A 19,474-nucleotide genomic window follows, 5' to 3' on the forward strand; every position below is an offset into this window, starting at 1 on the left:
TTACTGCTTGCAAACTGAGGCATTGAACTTCAACCCTTTGATGGGTGCTTCTGGGAGGTCAACAGAAGACAAAAAAAATTGACTTAGGCGTGGTTCTCAAATCAAGGCATCTCACAGAAAATGGTTTCAGTAACGCCTGACATCGCGGCATTACAGACATTTATTGATTGCTGTAACTGGCCAAAACTATGTATTATAAATGTGCTGTGGTATTCTAATTAAAGAAATAATCTGTACTGTAGAATAAAGTCGTTTTATTGACCTTTGTGATGGTCGTTGATGGCTTAACGGAATTGAGTGGCCGCTTTCCTCAGCATTAAACACTTGATGAGGAACGTAACCTTCTTCGTTCACCATCTTGAGGAATGATCCCCAGTAGGTGCTTTCTCTGTGATAATTTTATCTAGTTCCTCATCAATTGTGTTCTGTGTAGCTGGGTTGATAGCTTTTTGCATCAAGTGTACAGATGGCTTGTGCGGGTTATTTGTGGAGCCTGATTTATGGGATATTTTAACCTTGCAGCCTACACTCTGCCTTTGAACTATCAAATTTGAAACTCTCTCACTGTCGTCTTCCTGTCTCTTTAGTGTTTAAACCACCTCCCCCCACTGCTGCGTTCTTGACCAATCACGTGGCTTCAACTGAAGACTGGGGGCGGGGAATAGAGGACAAAAAAAGTCGGCAGCCATTTTCTTCTTGGAGAACGGCTTCACTCTCTATCTGTAAACCCCACATCCCCTCACTGCTGCGTTCTTGACCAATCACGTGGCTTTAAACCGAAAACTGGGGGCGGGGAATAGAGGACAAAAACAGTCGGCTGCCATTTTGTTGTTAGAAGGATGGGCTCGTTAGCGAACGACACATCACCCATTGAGGCAGCTCAGTGTGTATCCCCAAAAAAGTTTGTATGCCAAGGTAAAATTTTCATAAATTTAACGTTCGTAAACCGGAAAGCTCGTAAGCCAAGGGGTTCGTAAACCGAGGTATCACTGTATAAAGTCATAGTTGTTCAAATTAAAACGTGAAATTACCTCAGGCTAATCATAATCAACACATTGAATGGATTGTGTCAGTCAACCAAACAACTTATGGTGATGTCCTTGCTTCAACTTCATTTCAAGCCATCCTTCCTTCAACGAAACACGATTTATTTTAATGGCCATGACATTTTCAAATGATCTCAATCTGAAATTGCATCCATGAAACCAAATATTTTTCGTCTGCCATGGTTGTGTTGAGTCTCGTGATTTGAGGTTTTTGGGAAATTGGAACAATCTGCCAGGGGCATTGAGCACATGGCAATAACACTAACCCCGAATATTGCCCCAGTTAAAGGCTAATGATCCAGATGTGAATGAACTGTAATAGAACACACTGCTCCAATGATAATGTGACCCACAAAAAATATATAAATACCCTTACTCAACGTAGCTGTTGCTTTGGCGTACAGTGATACGTCGTTTTACGAACCTCTTGGCTTACGAACGTTACATTCATGAAAATTTTACCTTGGCATACAAACTATTTTTCGGGATACAAACGGAGCTGCCACAATGAGTGATGTGTCGTTCGCGATCGAGCCCGTTCTCCGAACAAGAAAATGGCAGAAGACTTTTTTTTGTCCTCTATCCCCCCCCCCCCACCCCCCAGTCTTCACTTAAAGCCACGTGATTGGTCAAGACACAGCAGTGAGGGGGTGGGGGTTACAGACAGAGAGAAAGTGAGCCCGTTCTCCCAAAAACAAAATGGCGTCTTCGGTTAAAGCCACGTGATTGGTCAAGAACGCAGCAGTGGGGGGGGGGGGGGGGGGGGGGTTAAACATTAAAGAGACAGGCAGACGACAGAGAGTGAGAAAACACACACATAAACACGAACACAAACACAAACACACACACACACACACGAAAGGGAAATGACAGAGCTTGAAACAAAAAAACAAAAGTGAAATGGTGAGAAAAGGGATAGAAAACAGTGAAATTTGGACCCAGTTCAATTTTGATAGTTCAGAAGCAGAGTGTAGACTGGAAGGTTAAAATACCCCATCAATCAGGCTCCACAAACAACACGCACAAGCCATCAAGTGTTTAATGCTGATGAAACCGGCCACTCCATTCGGTCAAGCCATCAACGACCATCACAAAGGTAAATAAAACGACTTCATTATATAGTACAGTTTATTTCTTTAATAATAATACAATAGCACATTTATTATACATAAAATAATGTATGTATATTTTGTGTAGTTTTAATGCTTAGAAAATTAGAAAGTAGAAAATTAGGTTTTATAGGGATGTGGGAACGGATTATTCTCATTTTAATGGTTTCCTATAGGAAATGAATTTTTGGGATACACACTTTTCGCCTTACACTGAGGCAGGCATTTGATAGAAAATCCCTGATCGATTTTAACTTCACCATTTGAGCAATCTACCGAAGATGCGATTGACGTCTGCCTTTCGCACCCTCAACCAGCCAATCACAAACAAGTAGCATTCGTGTCGTTATTCCTTGTGTGTTCTACATACAGTAAAGTCTCGTTATATCGATATCGGATATATCGATAGTCCCGGTTATATCGATACTATTTCTATGCACGCACGGAGAAAATTACATGCAAACAGGGTCGGATATATCGATAGTCCCGGTTATATCGATATTTTTTCAGACTCCCTTGAATATCGATATAACGAGACTTTACTGTACTTGGCAATAAAGATGATTCTGATTCTGATACATTGGTGAATAGACGCCTGGAAAATCATCCTTTCACAACAACAAGAGCATCAAATGTAATCAGCTTTCAAGAAATTCCTTCAGTGTGACGGACTAACTTGTTAGCTTTGGCGTTACATCGCAGACTATTTATTTGTTTTGCGCTAGCGGGAATTCAACAAAACTTTGATTGGGAGGCCTGTTTGGGCTGATTGTCTGGCACAGAACTACTTATGAAAATAGACGCGGATGTTCTTGCCAGTAAGGTTGACACATTTTCAACAAATGTCAACCATTTTATAGGCATTCAGCAGTCTCCTTAACGATCATTTAATCTCTGCCTTCGGGAAGAAAGATCAACACGGCATGTCGTTACAGTCTCATCAACACAAGTGCGCATGTGCTCACACGGCGACCTGCCACGGGGATCGGGATTTACTGGACCTCTCTCAAGCTGTGTTTACAGACAAGGCTTGATTGCAGTCCATATTGATCCCCCGTTGCCGTAGCAGGAGTGATTTTTCTCTCTCTTTTTCGCGTTCCGGTTGGCGAGCAACGGGTGGCACTGTAATAATAATAATAATAATAATAATAATAATACAGTGATACCTCGGTTTACGAACCCCTTGGTTTACGAACTTTTCGGTTTCCGAATATTAAATTTCTGAAAATTTTACCTTGGCATACAAACTATTTTTCGGGATACACACGGAACTGCCACAATGAGTGATGTGTCGTTCGCGAACGAGCCCGTTCTCATACCAAGAAAATGGCAGCCGGTTTGTTTTGGTCCTCTATTCCCCACCCCCAGTCGTCGGTTGAAGCCACGTGATTGGTCAAGAAGCAGTAGTGAGGGGGGCGGGGGGTACAGAAAGCGAGAGAGTGAAGCCATTCTCCCAAAAAGAAAATAGCTGCCGACATTTTTTTGTCCTCTATTCCCCGCCCCCAGTCTTCGGTTAAAGCCACGTGATTGGTCAAGAACACAGCAGTGAGGGGAGGTGGTTGGAACATTAAAGAGACAGGCAGACGACAGAGAAAGAGTGACAAAATGGATAGAAAACAGTGAAATTTGGACTCGTTTCAACTTTGATAGTTCAAAGACAGAGTGTAGACTGCAAGGTTAAAATTCCCATCAATCAGGCTCCACAAATCAATTTGAAATGAAAAGACAAGCAAAGGAACCAGCTACTAATGATGCTTCTATTGTGTCTGCTTTGTTGTTGTTTGTTGCTGTTGCAATATCACAACTTCCAAGATGTACAACCCAGAGCTCCTTGAGACACTTTATCCAAAAAGATATCCATTCCACCAAGCCATCAACGACCATCACAAAGGTAAATAAAACGACTTTATTATACAGTACAGTTTATTTCTCTAATTATAATACCATAGCACATTTATTATAGATAAAATAATGTATATTCTGTGTACTTTTAAGGCTTAGACAATTAGAAAGTACAAAATTATGTTTTATGGGGACGGATTATTCTCATTTTAATGGTTTCCTATGGGAAATTGTTTTTTGGGATACACAGTTTTCGCCTTACACACTCTGTCTGGGCACCAATTAAGTTCGTAAGCCAAGGTATCACTGTAACTCGGATAGAAAGCTGTAGGCTCCCCGTTTGTAGCTGCAAAGGTGTTTGTCGTTTTAATCAGTGGCAATTAAAATGACTCCCATCACGACCATTCAGTGTCGGGTCATTGTTTGTTTCACCCCGTCAGGTTTGCTTCATTTTATGTTTTAGTCATGGTTTTATTTGCTACTTTGGACCTTTCTGTTTCGATGACTTTGTTGTTTTAGATTTTGTTCCTGCTGACTTTATTTGAATACAATTTGTCAAATACACCCTGCTGCTCCCCCTTGTCTACTTTTTTTGGGGGTCCACTACCATCACCAACTCGCAAATTGTGACACTCATGCTACATACGAACAGGGCGTGTGGGTTGTTGGTTGGTGTGCTGGCGGATTTCAGTTCTTCTCCGCTTCAACCCTAAACACCATTCAGCAAAGGGGCATATAAGGAGCCACTATATCCTGTTAAAACAAACAGCGCTGACGTGTTCGAAACAAATGCTTTTGTATGGAGGGTATATTTAGATTGGAGCTGCCTTCACCCAAATGGCATCTCTCAATAGACTCAAGAAGAATAGAACCATTGCAAGCAGGTTGGCATCAGATAAAACCTGCAGGGCTTTTCCCTCATTGTACAAATATAAATACAGTGATATCTTGGCTTACGAACTTAATTGGTTCCCAGACAGTGTGTAAGGCGAAAAGTGTGTAGCCCAAAAATTAATTTTCCATAGGGAACCATTAAAATGAGAATAATCCGTTCCCAGGTCCCCATAAAACATAATTTTCTACTTTATAATTTTCTAAGCCTACACAAAATATACCTTACTGTGTGTATAATAAATGTGCTATGGTATTATAATAAAAGAAATAAACTGTACTGTGTAATAAAGTGGTTTTTATTTACTTTTGTGATGGTCGTTGATGGCCTGATGGAATGGAACTTGATGAGGAACGTAACTTTCTTCTTTTACCATCTTGTGGAATGATTCTTTTTAGGTGCTTTCTCTGTGATAATTTTATCTAGTTCCTCATCAATTATGTTCTGTTTGTGGAGTCTGATTGATGGGATATTTTAACCTTGCAGTCGACACTCTGCCTTTGAACAAAAAAAAGTTAAAACTCTTGCACTGTCGTCTGCCTGTCTCTTTAATGTTTAAACCCCCCCCCCCCCTCACTGTTGCATTCTTGACCAATCACGTGGCTTTAACCAAAGTGGGGGCAGGGAATAGAGGACAAAAATATTCGGCTGCCATTTTGTTGTTAGAAGAACGGGCCTGTTCGCGAACAAGACATCACTCATTGAGGCCGCTCTGTGTGTGAAAACGTTTGTATGCTAAGGTAAAATTTTCATAAATTTAACGTTCGTAAACCGAAAAGTTTGTTACCCAAGGGGTTCGTAAACCTAGGTATCACTGTATACCACGTACGCGCAATGGAAAACAACATTTTAGATAAGAAGATTTTCAGATTTGGTCAGACGAGACAATAAAACGTGATACTTGCTGTATGGGGAAATCAACTGTCCAGACCCTCCCTTTCACTGTTCGTCTGAGTCAGTCCTCCAAGCTCCGCAGGCCATGACTCCTTTGAGAGCAGTCTGGTACAGAAGACAGGAAACAGCTTGAGAGAGGTCCAGTAAGTCAAGGCCACGGGAGGGGTTGGAGCGAAAACGGGGATTTCCTCCTTTGATCGCACAGACTTTTATCAAAAGTGTGCCGTTTTATACGCAGTGCAATTTATGAACATTTTACCTTGGCATACAAACTATTTTTTGGGATACACACGGAGTTGCCACAATGAGTGATGTGTCGTTCGCGAACGATGCAATTCTCCAAAAAAGAAAACGGCAGCCAACATTTTCTTGTCTTCCATTCCCCGCCTCTTCAGTTAAAGCCACCTGATTGGTCAAGAACTCAGCAGTGAGGAGGGGGGGGGGTTACAGATAGAGAGAGAGTGAAGCCGTTCTCCAAAAAGAAAATGGCTGCCAACTTTTTTTCTCCTGTATTCCCTGCCCCCAGTCTTCGGATAAAGCCACGCGATTGGTCAAGAACGCAGCAGTGAGGGGAGGTGGTTTAAACATTGAAGAGACAGGCATACGACAGTGAGAGAGTTTCAACTTTGATAGTTAGAAGGTTAAAATATCCCATCAATCAGGCTCCACAAACAACCTGCAGAAGCCACCTGTACACTTGATGCAAAAAGCTATCAACCCAGCTAAAGAGAACACAATTGATGAGGAACTAGGTAAAAGTATCGCAGAGAAAGCACCTACAAGGGATTAAGATGGTGAAAGAAGGCTATGTTCCTCATCAAGTGTTTAATGCTGATGAAACCGGCCACTCCATTCCATCAAGCCATCAACGACCATCATAAAGTTAAATAAAACCACTTTATTATACAGTACAGTTTATTTATTTAATTATAATACCATAGCACATTTATTATACGTAAAATAAGGTATATTTTGTGTAGTTTTAAGGCTTGGAAAATTTTAAAAAAGTAGAAAATTATGTTTTATGGGTACCTGGCAACAGATTATTCTCATTTTAATGGTTTCCTATGGCATTTTTTTTTTGGGATACACACTTTTCACCTTACACACTCTGTAACCAATTAAGTTCGTAAGCCAAGGTATCACTGTACAATGTACTGTATAAATATATCACTTTTAGTGGAGGCACACTACTTCTACGGGGGGAAACGGAGCTGCTGACAGTAGTTGCGAGACCTGAATATTACTTAATATTATTTCACATATAAGGCGCACCTGCGTATAAGGCACAGGGTCATGTTTTGTATTCTAATTGGCAGTGATTGGATTGTATTTGCCTTTATAAGTCTTGCAATGGAGATGATGACCAACATGATGAGTATTTTGTCACTGAAAATGTTCCTTCTACTGTGTAATGTAAGCCAACAATGAAAAAAACAAACAAACAAACAAACAAAACAAAACCACCCGCAGACAAAAAAAGTGGCATCTGTTCAAAGTCAGAGTTGTTTTCACCGTGGTCATTTCAGTCTTTATGGGAGTGTTTGCCTCCCCGTAAGGCTAAACAGCTTGGAATAGGAATCTCCCCATTTTCCGGTTCTTGGCCCAAACTTTAATGCCCTCATAACTCAAAACGTGAGATGCAAATCATTTAATAGTTTCTGCATAAGACTGCAGATGGAAAACAGTTGGAGGATATTTTAGATACCCTTGATAATGAGCTTGTTCACGTGCGCAAAATCACATTATCTATCCCAACCCAAACAAAACCAAGCATAACTACTTTTTGAAACCAGAGCCAGGGATAGAACAATAAATAGAACAATATAGGTAATAATATGTAATCTGATAGACCAAATACAGTGATACCTCGGTTTACAAACGCTTTAGCTAACGAGCTTTTTTTAAAAATAACTTCATTCCATCAAGCCATCAACGACCATCACAAAGGTAAATAAAACCACTTTATGATGAAGTACAGTTTATTTCTTTAATTACAATACAATAGCACATTTATTAAACATAAAATAATGTGTATTTTGAGTAGTTTTAAGGCTTATTTAGTTGAAACTCATGTTTTATGGGGACCTGGGAACGGATTATTCTCATTTTAATGGTTTCTTATGGGAAATTATTTTTTTGGATAAACACTTTTCGCCTTACACACTCTGTCTGGGAACCAATTAAGTTCGTAAGCCAATGTATCACTGTATGGGGGGAAAAAGCATAGTTTTAAACATAGATTGGAAAGCATTTACAATTGCAGATAACTTGTGTTCTATTGGCAACGTATCCATTTGCATGCAGCGCAACACCTGAATGCTTATGCACCATGTTTAGTTTGAACTCCGGGCTACACTAAATAGTCTGTTTACAAAACATGACATGACTGCTTCAAACAACAAAGAGGGTTCAGAAAAGTGGATTCACATCTATGACTGTCTGTTATGTGTTGTGTTGTATTATTTTGTAATTATGTTCTGATTTCAAAATGGTGGCGCGAGAGCAGTTGCCTTTATAGTAGCTTCTTCTACTTTCTTCCTTTCATAACTCAGATCTTGTAAATTTCCGCTGTGAGAAAAATAAAGGTTTGCGTACTCTTACAGTGACACCTCGGCTTACGAACGCTTTAGTTTACGAACTTTTCACCTTACGAACATTAAATTCTTTGCATATCCTTTTCGGGAAACACACGGAGCGCCACAATGGCTGTCTCCCACACAGACGAACATGCATCAAAATGAGACGGAAGGACTTCTTTAATCGATTGCAAACATGTATGCTTTCCTCTTCGGAACTATTTGAATCATATTCATTACTGGATGAGTAACAAGAAAGCATCGTTTCCGAATCTGAAGCCATTGTTTTGATTCTCCAGCAAGGCAAGACGTCTTGGGGTGACACCACGAACAAGGGGGCGGGACCTTCTGAAACTGGCCACTTCCGGGTTCAATTTGAAGTTTGAAGTTTTTGGACACTTTAAGTCATTTTTATTGGTGTTTTGCATTTGACTAAAAATATCATACTGCGTGTTTTGGGTATTTTAAATGCTATAAAACGTTTTTCTGATGTCAGTTAGGAAACAAAAAAAAGTGATGTCGGTTGTCCTTTAATGGTTTCCTATGGGAAATTAATGTTTCGAAGACACACTTTTCACCTTACACACACTTAAATGTGTAAACTGAGGTATCACTGTACATAAAAATACACGCAGTCTAGTCACCTGCGCCCCCCCTCTCAAAACCCCCTCCAGGAAATAGTCATCAAGCGTTGAGTCGTGAATATTCAGCGTGGCTTTATTTTCGGGGATATTTTCCATTTTGCTGCATGTGTTTTACAATCGGTGCAAAGCGTGGAAGGGAGCCGCTCCTCAGGACAAGGGAGGCGGGGATGAGCTGTTGTGCGCTTGGAGGTGTCACGTTCACGCTCAAGACGCACACACGGTGGCGTTTTTATTAATCGAAATTCACGCACATTCTCGTCAGCATTTTAGAGAGAGCGCGCGCGAGGGAGAGGGAGGGAGGGAGAAAGAGAGATCGGAGGGATTTTGCACACATGGATGTGCAGGCGAACACGGCATTAATAATCTGGATTAATTTTACAGCCGGTGCGCAGAATTTGTGGACATAATGGGGAATACGACACCTAAACCGTTAATAGGTAAGATTTGTGCTGATTATGTTTCATGGAGAATGCGTGAGCGTGTTGTTGTTTTTTTTTTTTGTGCCGTTTCCTCCATTTGAGCTCGCTCGTTTTTTTTGGAAATGAGCTGTGCGTGCATCACGGGGGAGCTGAGCAACGATTCCTGTGGAAGCTCGCCTCGAGCTATCTTTATCTCATTGTAATCTTTAAAAAAATCATCTGTTGCACGCTAATGCGAAACAAATAATCACGGTTGAGTGTTCCCGAAGTGAGTAGTCATTCACCTGTTAACGATGGTGGTCGTTTTAACACTGCTTTAGAGATAAATGATAACGAGAAAATGGAAATTCCCGGTTTTAGGTGACAACGAAGGCATCATCTCAATTTATTTCAATGTTGTCTGTTAAAGTTGTACGATTCAAATGATAACGAGAAAATTGAAATTCCCGGTTTTAGGTGACAACGAAGGCATCATCTCAATTTATTTCAATGTTGTCTGTTAAAGTTGTACGATTCAAATGATAACGAGAAAATTGAAATTCCCGGTTTTAGGCGACCACGAATGCATCATCTATTTTTTTATGCATGTCTCTAAAACTGCATAACTGAAGAAATTATCCATTGGTATGAATGTGCGTTGTTTTGCACAAATGGACCAAAAAAAAAAAAAAAAAAAAACGCATTCATGTGACCAGTTCAGGGTGTACCCCTCCTTTCAACTGAAGTCACTCTGATTCGGGCTCCAGGCTGTCCATGACCTGAATAAAGACAAAACTCGCAGAAAATAAAAGCAGATGCCGCTCCCACATTCAATGACTTCATCTAGACTCAATTATTAATGGTTTAACCCATTTACGCCGAGCGTGTTCAGATGAACGCAGATAAAATCACTTTTTGAAAATAGTCCGTTTTTGTAACCACTCGTGCCGAGCGTGTCCATATGATCACGGCTCATATCTCAGAAACACACAGTAAAGCTAAATGTCATTTTTAAGTTTTTCACATCCTTATTATCCCATATACAAAAAAAAAAAAAATATCTGAAAACATTTTCTATTCTCTGCGTAAATGGGTTAATTCATACATGAACACAAAGAAAAAAAAACTGCTAGAAAATGGTGGTTGATCAATCATAATACAGTCATACCTCAGTAATTGGTTCCCAGAAAGTATGTGTAAAGTGAAAAGTTAGTCTTCCAAACATTTATTTCCCATAAGAAACCATTAAAAATGAGAATAATCAGTTCCCAGGTGCCCATAAAACATAAATTTTCGACCAAATCAGCCTCAAAACTACACAAAATATACCTTATTTTATGTAATATAAATGTGCTATTGTATTGTAATTAAAGAAGTAAACTGTACTCTATAATAAAGACGTTTTATTTACCTTTGTGATGGCCGTTGATGTAGTTGCCTCTTGATGATATCCGAGTAAAGTTGCTGTGCTTTCTCGGCGATAATACCCTCACTCACAATGTTCCCTGCTAGCTGCTTTTCATTAATCCAAATCAACAGAAGTTTTTCAACCTTTTCTATTGCCTGAGACCGTTGCTTAGACAACACAGAAACACCCTTAGCCACAATGGTGAACTTAGCATACTGGTACTGGGACGCTAAGTCACATAAACGCACACCTCGTTCGTGTTTTTTGATGATCTCCTTCTTATGCTCGACAATAATTTTCTTTTGTGCCCTCTTCGGCTTAACACTAGCCTGTGGTGGGGCCTTTTTCGGTCCCAAAAAAGCAAAAGTATCCACTCCATAGCAAACCACGTCTGCACTGACTGCACTGAGAGAAAGTGGGTGTGGAAAACTAGTCCGCCAGCCATTGTGGCGCTCCGTGTGTTTCCCGAAAAGGAGTTCGTATGCAAAGAATTTAATGTTCGTTAGGTGAAAAGTTCGTAAACTAAAGCGTTCGTAAGCCGAGGTGTCACTGTAAGAGTAAGCAAACCTTTATTTTTCTCACAGCGGAAATTTACAAGATCTGAGTTATGAAAGGAAGAAAGTAGAAGAAGCTACTATAAAGGCAACTGCTCTCGCGCCACCATTTTGAAATCAGAACATAATTACAAAATAATACAACACAACACATAACAGACAGTCATAGATGTGAATCCACTTTTCTGAGCCCTCTTTGTTGTTTGAAGCAGTCATGTCATGTTTTGTAAACAGACTAAGGTAATTCAGTGTAGCCCGGAGCTAAAACTAAACATGGTGCATAAGCATTCAGGTGTTGCGCTGCATGTAAATGGATAAACTGCCAATAGAACACAAGTTATCTCCAATTGTAAATTATTTCCAATCTATGTTTAAAACTATGCTTTGTCCCCATACAGTGATACCTTGGCTTCCAAACTTAATTGGTTCCCAGACAGAGTGTGTAAGGCGAAAAGTGTGTATCCTAAAAAATAATTTCCCATAGAAAACCATTAAAATGACAATAATCCGTTCCCAGGTCCCCATAAAACATGAATGTCTACTAAATAAGCCTTAAAACTACTCAAAATACACACTATTTTATGTATAATAAATGTGCTATTGTATTGTAATTAAATACATAAACTGTACTGTATAATAAAGTGGTTTTATTTACCTTTGTGATGGTCGTTGATCACTTGATGAAATGGAGTGGCCGGTTTCATCAGCATTAAACACTTGATTCCTGATCAAGTAGCCTTCTTCTTTCACCATCTTGAGGAATGATGCCTTGTAGGTGTTTTCTCTGCGATAATTTTATCTAGTTCCTCATCAATTGTGTTCTGTTGATAGCTTTTTGCATCAAGTGTACAGGTGGCTTCTGCAGGTTGTTTGTGGAGCCTGATTGATGGGATATTTTAACCTTTTAACTATCAAAGTTGAAACTCTCTCACTGTCGTATGCCTGTCTCTTTAATGTTTAAACCACCTCCCCTCACTGCTGCGTTCTTGACCAATCGCATGGCTTTATCCGAAGACTGGGGGCAGGGAATAGAGGACAAAAAAAGTTGGCAGCCATTTTATTTTTGGAGAATGGCCTCACTCTCTCTCTATCTGTAACCCCCCCCCCCCTCCTCACTGCTGAGTTCTTGACCAATCAGGTGGCTTTAACTGAAGAGGCGAGGAATGGAAGACAAGAAAATGTTGGCTGCCATTTTCTTTTTTTGGAGAATGGCATCGTTCGCGAACGACACATCACTCATTGTGGCAGCTCTGTGTGTATCCCGAAAAATAGTTTGTATGCCAAGGTAAAAGTTTCATAAATTTAAGGTTCGTAAACTGAAAAGTTTGTAAGCCAAGGGGTTCGCAAACCGAGGTATCACTGTATCTATAATTTGAAAGCATCTCTATCAACTAGTGTTTATTTAGGGCAGCGCAGTGGTCGACTAGTTAGCACGTCCACATCTCAGTACAGAGGTACAAGGTTCGAGTCTGGCTGTGGCCTTCCTGTGTTGAGTTTGCATGTTCTCCCCATGCCGATGTGGCTTTTCTCCGGGTACTCCGGTTCCTTCCCACATACCAAAAACATACGCCGTAGGAGTTAAGTGAGCACTCTAAATTGTCCTCTGGGGAGTGATGGTGAGTGCGGATGATTGTTCGTCTATTTATATGACCGGTAATTGGCTGGCAATGAGTTCAGAGTGTATCCCGCCTACTTCCTGAAGACAACTTGGATAGGCTCCAGCATGACCGCAACCATTGTAAGGATAAAAAGATTAGAAAATGGATGGATAGTTTTGATTTGTGAAAACTCATTCACTGCCAGACATGTGCAAAAACGTGTCCATTCCAGTCCCAGGGTTTTTGTTATTGTCACTTGAATTCCAGGACCCACAGAATATTGGGTTTTAGGACTACATATACATTCAATACAGTGTTAGAAACCTTACACTTTCTTCTTACATAAGAAAAAAGAGTTAATTCCTAAATGATATTGGTCTGGAGTTATATGAGCTTCAAATGAGGGTGACTGTCCAAAATACAATGCAATACATACATATTGGTTCATATGGCGCTTTAACAACAGTTGAAGCTGGAACAAAGCACTAACATGGAAAAAAGGAAAATGCTTCCCCCTTGTGGAAAAGAAAAAACATCGCCAGAGGCCATGGCCAGCGCTGTATCGGCACCCAAGCATGAAAAAACAAAACCCAAACAAATTTGGGCATGGCGCTCTATGTCATATTTTCAATTCCCGATTACGTATATTTGGTCTATCTGATTACCTATTTTTACCTATATGGTTCCATCTAATTACCTCTATTGTTCTATCCGTGGCTCTGGTTTCACCTCACCTCACCTACATAGACATATTTTGTTATTAAGCACATTTATTCAGGCTTGCATATTCTTTAATTAAATGCTGTAAAAAGTAGTTATATGCTTGGTTTTGTTTTTGTTGGGACTCATGATGTTGTCAGAGGTCTGTCCATAGGCTCAGAGCTACCAGGACAACTTTACTTAGCTGACGAAGCTTTTCAGATGAGGAGCAAAACGTTCGACACCTTCAAAGAAGTACAGACGACGGCTGAAGAAACCTTTTCATCAATGCCATGAATAGTTTCAAAATGACGCTTTTGAGGCCTTTCAACAAAGTTACAATAAAAAGACTATGACATTCTCATTAACACCAATAAAGCTCTCATCGCTTTTATAAATGACTCTGCTGATTAGACATTAGGGCCTCGAGACGAAAGAGAATAAAAGACCTGCTCATCTTGACCGATGGGGCCTGATATTCAATTACATCATCCACATTACGTCAAAGTGTCTTGTGCTCATTGTGGCCGACTGTACGATTGCAGTGACTCTCCTGCTATATGTCAGAGCGTCTTTTACCACCATGCTATCTGGATCTGTTTTGGATTGTATCCTGGTTATAGACAAGCGATTACAGGACAGTACTGTAACACGCTGTGAAATACATTTCGACAAAATAGCAAAGACCAGAAAACTAAGCCTAGAATTATACCGAACCTGTTTGCACACATTGTATAATACCCATTCATGACCCACCAATTCCCAAAAAGTATTCAAGTTCCTTGTGTTGAAAAGCTGATGGAGGAGTTTGACACAGAACTATCTTATGTCTCCGAGATGGCGCCTGGACTATCCACCAAATATGCAAGACATTTTCAAATCCCTCCAGAACATGCAAGGCCACAAGACTCTCTGATACTGCTGATCTGAAAAGAACATTTGATCAAGTATACTGCTACATTTTTAGCACACAACCTTTTGGATGATCAAAAAAGGGAAGAACTAAAATGGCTCCACTGCATGGACAACAATATCCTCTTGGCAATCTTGCCTGAGAGGAGCTCAGCCATGCGCAGAGTAATCCACTGTGATCTGGTGTACTGTGTGCTCAGCAGTGTAAAAAAAAGTACAGAAGAAATATGTGCTTTGGTAAATGTATCCATCCATCTTCAGCTGCTTATCCAGAGTCAGTTAGCAGATTTAGTAGGGAAGCTCAGACTTCCCTCTTCCTAGTCACTGATTGCACCTCATTCTGACCGGTCTTGAGGCGTTCCCAGGCTAGCTGGGTGACATAGTCTCTCTAGCATGTCATGGGTCGTCCCGGGGAGTCTTTCAGGTGGGATGTGCCTGGAATACCTCACCAGCGAGGCGTCCGGTAGGCATCCTCATCAGATCATCTGGCATGAAAACCACACTGCTTCTCCCCAATCTGAGGCTCTACTTCCACACAGACCCTGCTTCCCAGCACCCCTGATTAGACCTTATCAGGGAGCCTGAGGAGTGTGATCCAAATAGGGGACCATCACCCTGGTCTGCTAATCCAGAGGCATTGTCCTCGATGACCACGCGATGCTGCAGAGTTGTGTCAACCGGGACAGCCCTACAACATCTAGAGCAGTGGATCTTAAACTGGGTGCGATCAAACCCTAGGGGTTCTGTGAGTCGGTCTCAGGGGTTCGGTGGATCCTCCGCCTCAGAGGTCTATGCCTCAGTCTAGTCTGCAGTTAGTGGTCACAGTCATTGAAAGAAGGGTTCGGTGAATGAGCATATGAAACTGGTGGGGTTTGGTGACTCCAACAAGATTAAGAACCACTGATCTAGAGCTTTGAACTCCGGGTGGATTTCATCCACCACTGGGACCCTGCCACCAAGGAGATTTTTAACCACATCAGTGACTTCAACCATAGAGATTGGAGAGCCCATTTTAGAGTCTCCAGACACTGCTTACTCCGAGGAAGGCATGTCGTTAGAGTTGAGGTGGTCTTCAAAGTATTCTGCCCACCAGCTCACAACATCCCGAGTCGAGGTCAACAGCACCCCATCCTCACTGTGCACAGTGTGTGGTGCACCGCTTCACCTCTTGAGACGCCCGGATGGTGGACCAGAATTTCCTCCAAGTCGTCTGGAAGTCGGCTTGCATGGCCTCACCGAACTCCTCCCATGATGAACAAATGAACAAGTTACTTTGGAGTTTATGGATATGATGGAGAATAAGAAGTTATCATATTTAAAAGTTTCATGCTGTTATATGCTTCGTCAACATGTATGACTCAAATACACAATTGAAGCGCAGACAACCTGGGGTCAATCTGAGGTCAACAGACGCAGCTCGTTAAACTGTCATCTTCATTTCGGAGATCTGGCCTTGGACAAAATTTAGGACTTGGGAAACTCCTATATCACCGGAGCAATTTATGACTTGAAACTCCTTCATAGGAAGAGCTCATTAGCCAGGTTACAAATTTATCAGTTCATGGAAGAGACAATGTTTTATTGCTTACGACTGTTTGTGCTTAGAACTCAAGAAGTGTGGTATTCTCATCAAGAAAACTATGTTTTACTAATTAATCACTTTAATTTGCATATAATCTCAATAAATAGCTTGGCAGAGGGCTGCAGATTTCAGGCGCATGTCATGAACGGCTGCATCTCCTGCCGGCAGTAAAGACAATCTTTCTGGGTCCGAGCCTTCGTCCACAGTGTCCGATCGAACATCTCTGACAGGATAATAATCGGGTGGTCCGTTATAAAGTGTTTGGCATGCCGGCTTCACAGTGCAGATGTCTTGAGTTCAAGACCTGGTTAAGGACCTGGTTCAAGACCCTCCCTGTGTGGAGTTTGCATGTTCTCCCCGGGGGCCAATGTGGTTTTCTGCGGGTCCTCCGGTTTCCTCCCACATTCCAAAAACATGCATGGCAGGCTGATTGAACACTCTAAAGTGTCCCTAGGTGTGAGTGTGAGTACGGATGGTTGTTTGTCTCTGTGTGCCCTGCGATTGGTTGGCAACCAATTCAGGGTGTCCCCCGCCTTGTGCTGGGATAGACTCCAACACCCCGCGCGACCCTAATGAGGTTAAAGCGGTCTGGAAAATGGATGGATGGCATTCAGTCATTATTTATTTTTGTTTTTTTTGCATACAGGCTGCATTGTTTCAAACAGCCGATTTTATTGTCCATATATTTTACAGCTCCAACTGATTTGATACAGCATAAATTGACGAATTTGGTTCTTGTTTGATTTTTTTACTCATGATAAATTCAATAAAATATGATGTCTTCAGGCAATGGATTGTATGACAACACGATGAAAGATACAGCCTTTGAATGATGGGAATCTTTCCTGGATTTTTGAGGAGACAATAAAAGGGCCATTGAGTTTGTTTATGCTGCTGGCTAAGGATGTTGTTAGTATTTTCACATAAATAAGATCAACATCAGCACATGAAGTTGTGACTTCTTTCGGTGTGATTATCATTTGTCTCGTGCAATATGACCGTTGCTGTGTAGGTTTGGTAAATACTCCTTTTGCCAAAACATATAGAACATTTTATTTCTGCTTTGACTCTCAATTTGCAGATGTGACTGTTCAAACCCGCCCAGTGGCTAGTAACCGGTACTACACGTTGCCCAACAGTGGCAGCGGGTTTGAGAGACGCTCAGCATATCCAGTTAGCATCAGTATGGAGTCCCCCCACTTTCATCCACATGCCAAAGGCAAAAATATAAGACTGGATGGACAACTTCGGCGTGCCACTCGCAAGAACAGCTTCTGCAATGGAATCACTTTCAGTCACAAGCCCGTCCACCTCTACGAGAAGGTCAGTTTGCTTCCATTGACAGCAAAAAGAATTTAAAATATGACATAGAGCGCCATTCCATAATTTTGTTTTCATGCTTGGGTGCTGAAAAAGCGCTGGCCATGGCCTCTGGCAATATTTTTTCCCCACAAGGGGGCAGCATTTCAATTTTTTCCCCATGTTAGCGCTTTGTTCCAGATTCATCTGTTGTTAAAGCGCTATATACATCAATATGTATGAATTGCATTGTATTTTGGACAGCCACCCTCATTTCAAGTGCATATAACTCCAGATTCATATAATTTAGGAATTAACTCTCTTTTTTAATGGAAGAAAGCTTTTCTTTACATGTACTTAGTTCCAATAATTATGTACTTGAATGGGCAGTTTTAACTCATTCACTGCCAGATATATGCAAAAATGTGTCCAGTCCAGTGCCAGGGTTTTTGTCATTGTGATTCAAATTGCAGGACTCACAGAATATGGAGTTTCAGGATTATATAAACTTTCAATACAGCGTTCGAAACCTTAGACTCTCTTCTTTCATCAGAAAAAAAAAAAATGTTTATTTTGAGTTTACTTGGTTATAGACTTAAAAAAAGAGTTAATTCCTAAATTAGGTTCAGGTTCAGACATTGACACAAGAACCAGGTCAATGGGCTCTGGCATCTGGTTCAATCAGGCGCGCTTTGAAATTAAGATTTTTTATTTTATTTTTAATGTGAACCACAAAAACAGATAAGACTCATGGAGCCTTGTTTTATGTGCAAGTCTTGTATTATTATTATTATTATTATTATTAGCTTTTTATTAGCTAGCTAGCTTTCTATCTATTTGAGTTACTTCCGGGCTGGTGCGTGTGGCTGCCACTGCCCACCCACAGAAAAACGTATCCTGTGACTGTAAAGTGACATTGAGAGATTTGAAAGATGCTTATAAATTAAATGTATTATTATTATTAAATTATATGGGGAGGGAGTTATATGATCTTGAAATGAGGGTGGCTTTTCAAAATAAAACGCTGTACATACATATTGGTTTATATAGTGCTTTAAGAACAGCTGAAGCTGGGACAAAACGCTAATATGGAAAAAAGGGAAATGCTACCCCCTTGCGGAATGGAAAACTATTGCCAGAGGCCATGGCCACCGCTTTATTGGCACCCAAGCATGAAAAAAAAAACAGTTCGGGGATGGCGCTCGACGTCATATTTTCAATTCCCGAATAAATTTGTGAATGGCAGTGAATGAGTTATCCAAAAGGTTTTGAAAACGTGTACTATGCTGTGCGTTTCTATTCCATGACACAAAGTACTTCAATTGTCTCTGAAGGGAAACTATATATAATGCATGCAAAATGCACTTATGTTCACTCATCTCTTACCCAAATCAATGTATCCGATTCAGGTGCGGCTTCGTCTCACGGGCGTGCACACCGGCTGGAGTGGTGCGCTACGATTTGGCTTCACCAGTCTCGACCCCAGCGACTTGATGACATCAGACATCCCCAAGTACGCTTGTCCGGATTTGGTGACGCGACCGGGCTATTGGGCCAAAGCCCTTCCGGAGAGACTTGCCCTGAAGGAGAGCGTGCTGGCGTTCTGGGCCGATCGCCACGGGAGAGTCTTTTACAGTGTCAATGATGGAGAGCCAATCTTGTTCCACTGCGGCCTCAGCATTGGCTGCCCGCTCTGGGCCATCATCGATATCTATGGCATCACTCAAGAGGTCACGCTGCTTGGTAAATAACTTATATTTCAATGTCAACATTGACTCCTCAATGTAATGCACTCGAACACTAATGATGTTCATAAGTACAGGTAACATCTGATTTACGACCGGCGTGAGTTACGACCACCCATTTTTTTTTTAATTCTACGGCTGCCACCGCTACAGCGAGCAATGCGACACAGACCCGTGCAGGATGATTTATTAAGCTACAACACAAAGCGCTGGTCGCAAAAAGAGGACCAGGGGAATAATCAAAAATAAAGACTAGCAAATACAACGAGTGGA

At 41.1% G+C, this 19,474-nt stretch overlaps 1 protein-coding gene across 2 annotated transcripts in view; it reads left to right on the forward strand.

Annotated features, from left to right (window-relative positions):
* The window catches only part of neurl1b (neuralized E3 ubiquitin protein ligase 1B), a 50,824-nt gene that overhangs the window by 16,748 nt on the left and 14,602 nt on the right, over positions 1-19,474 (forward strand). The window contains exons 1-3 of one of the 2 annotated variants that reach the window (XM_089019834.1): positions 9,319-9,443; positions 17,239-17,480; positions 18,866-19,199. In XM_089019834.1, the coding sequence (XP_088875960.1) occupies positions 9,413-9,443; positions 17,239-17,480; positions 18,866-19,199 (607 nt within the window). In that variant the 5' untranslated portion in view covers positions 9,319-9,412. Of the gene's footprint in view, positions 1-9,318; positions 9,444-17,238; positions 17,481-18,865; positions 19,200-19,474 lie in introns of those variants that run through there. The other variant, XM_089019827.1, reaches the window with a different exon arrangement.

The sequence above is a fragment of the Hippocampus bargibanti genome, linkage group LG02 (genome assembly GCF_051943395.1).
Source record: "Hippocampus bargibanti isolate YZ-2025 linkage group LG02, ASM5194339v1, whole genome shotgun sequence".
NCBI lineage: Eukaryota > Metazoa > Chordata > Actinopteri > Syngnathiformes > Syngnathidae > Hippocampus > Hippocampus bargibanti.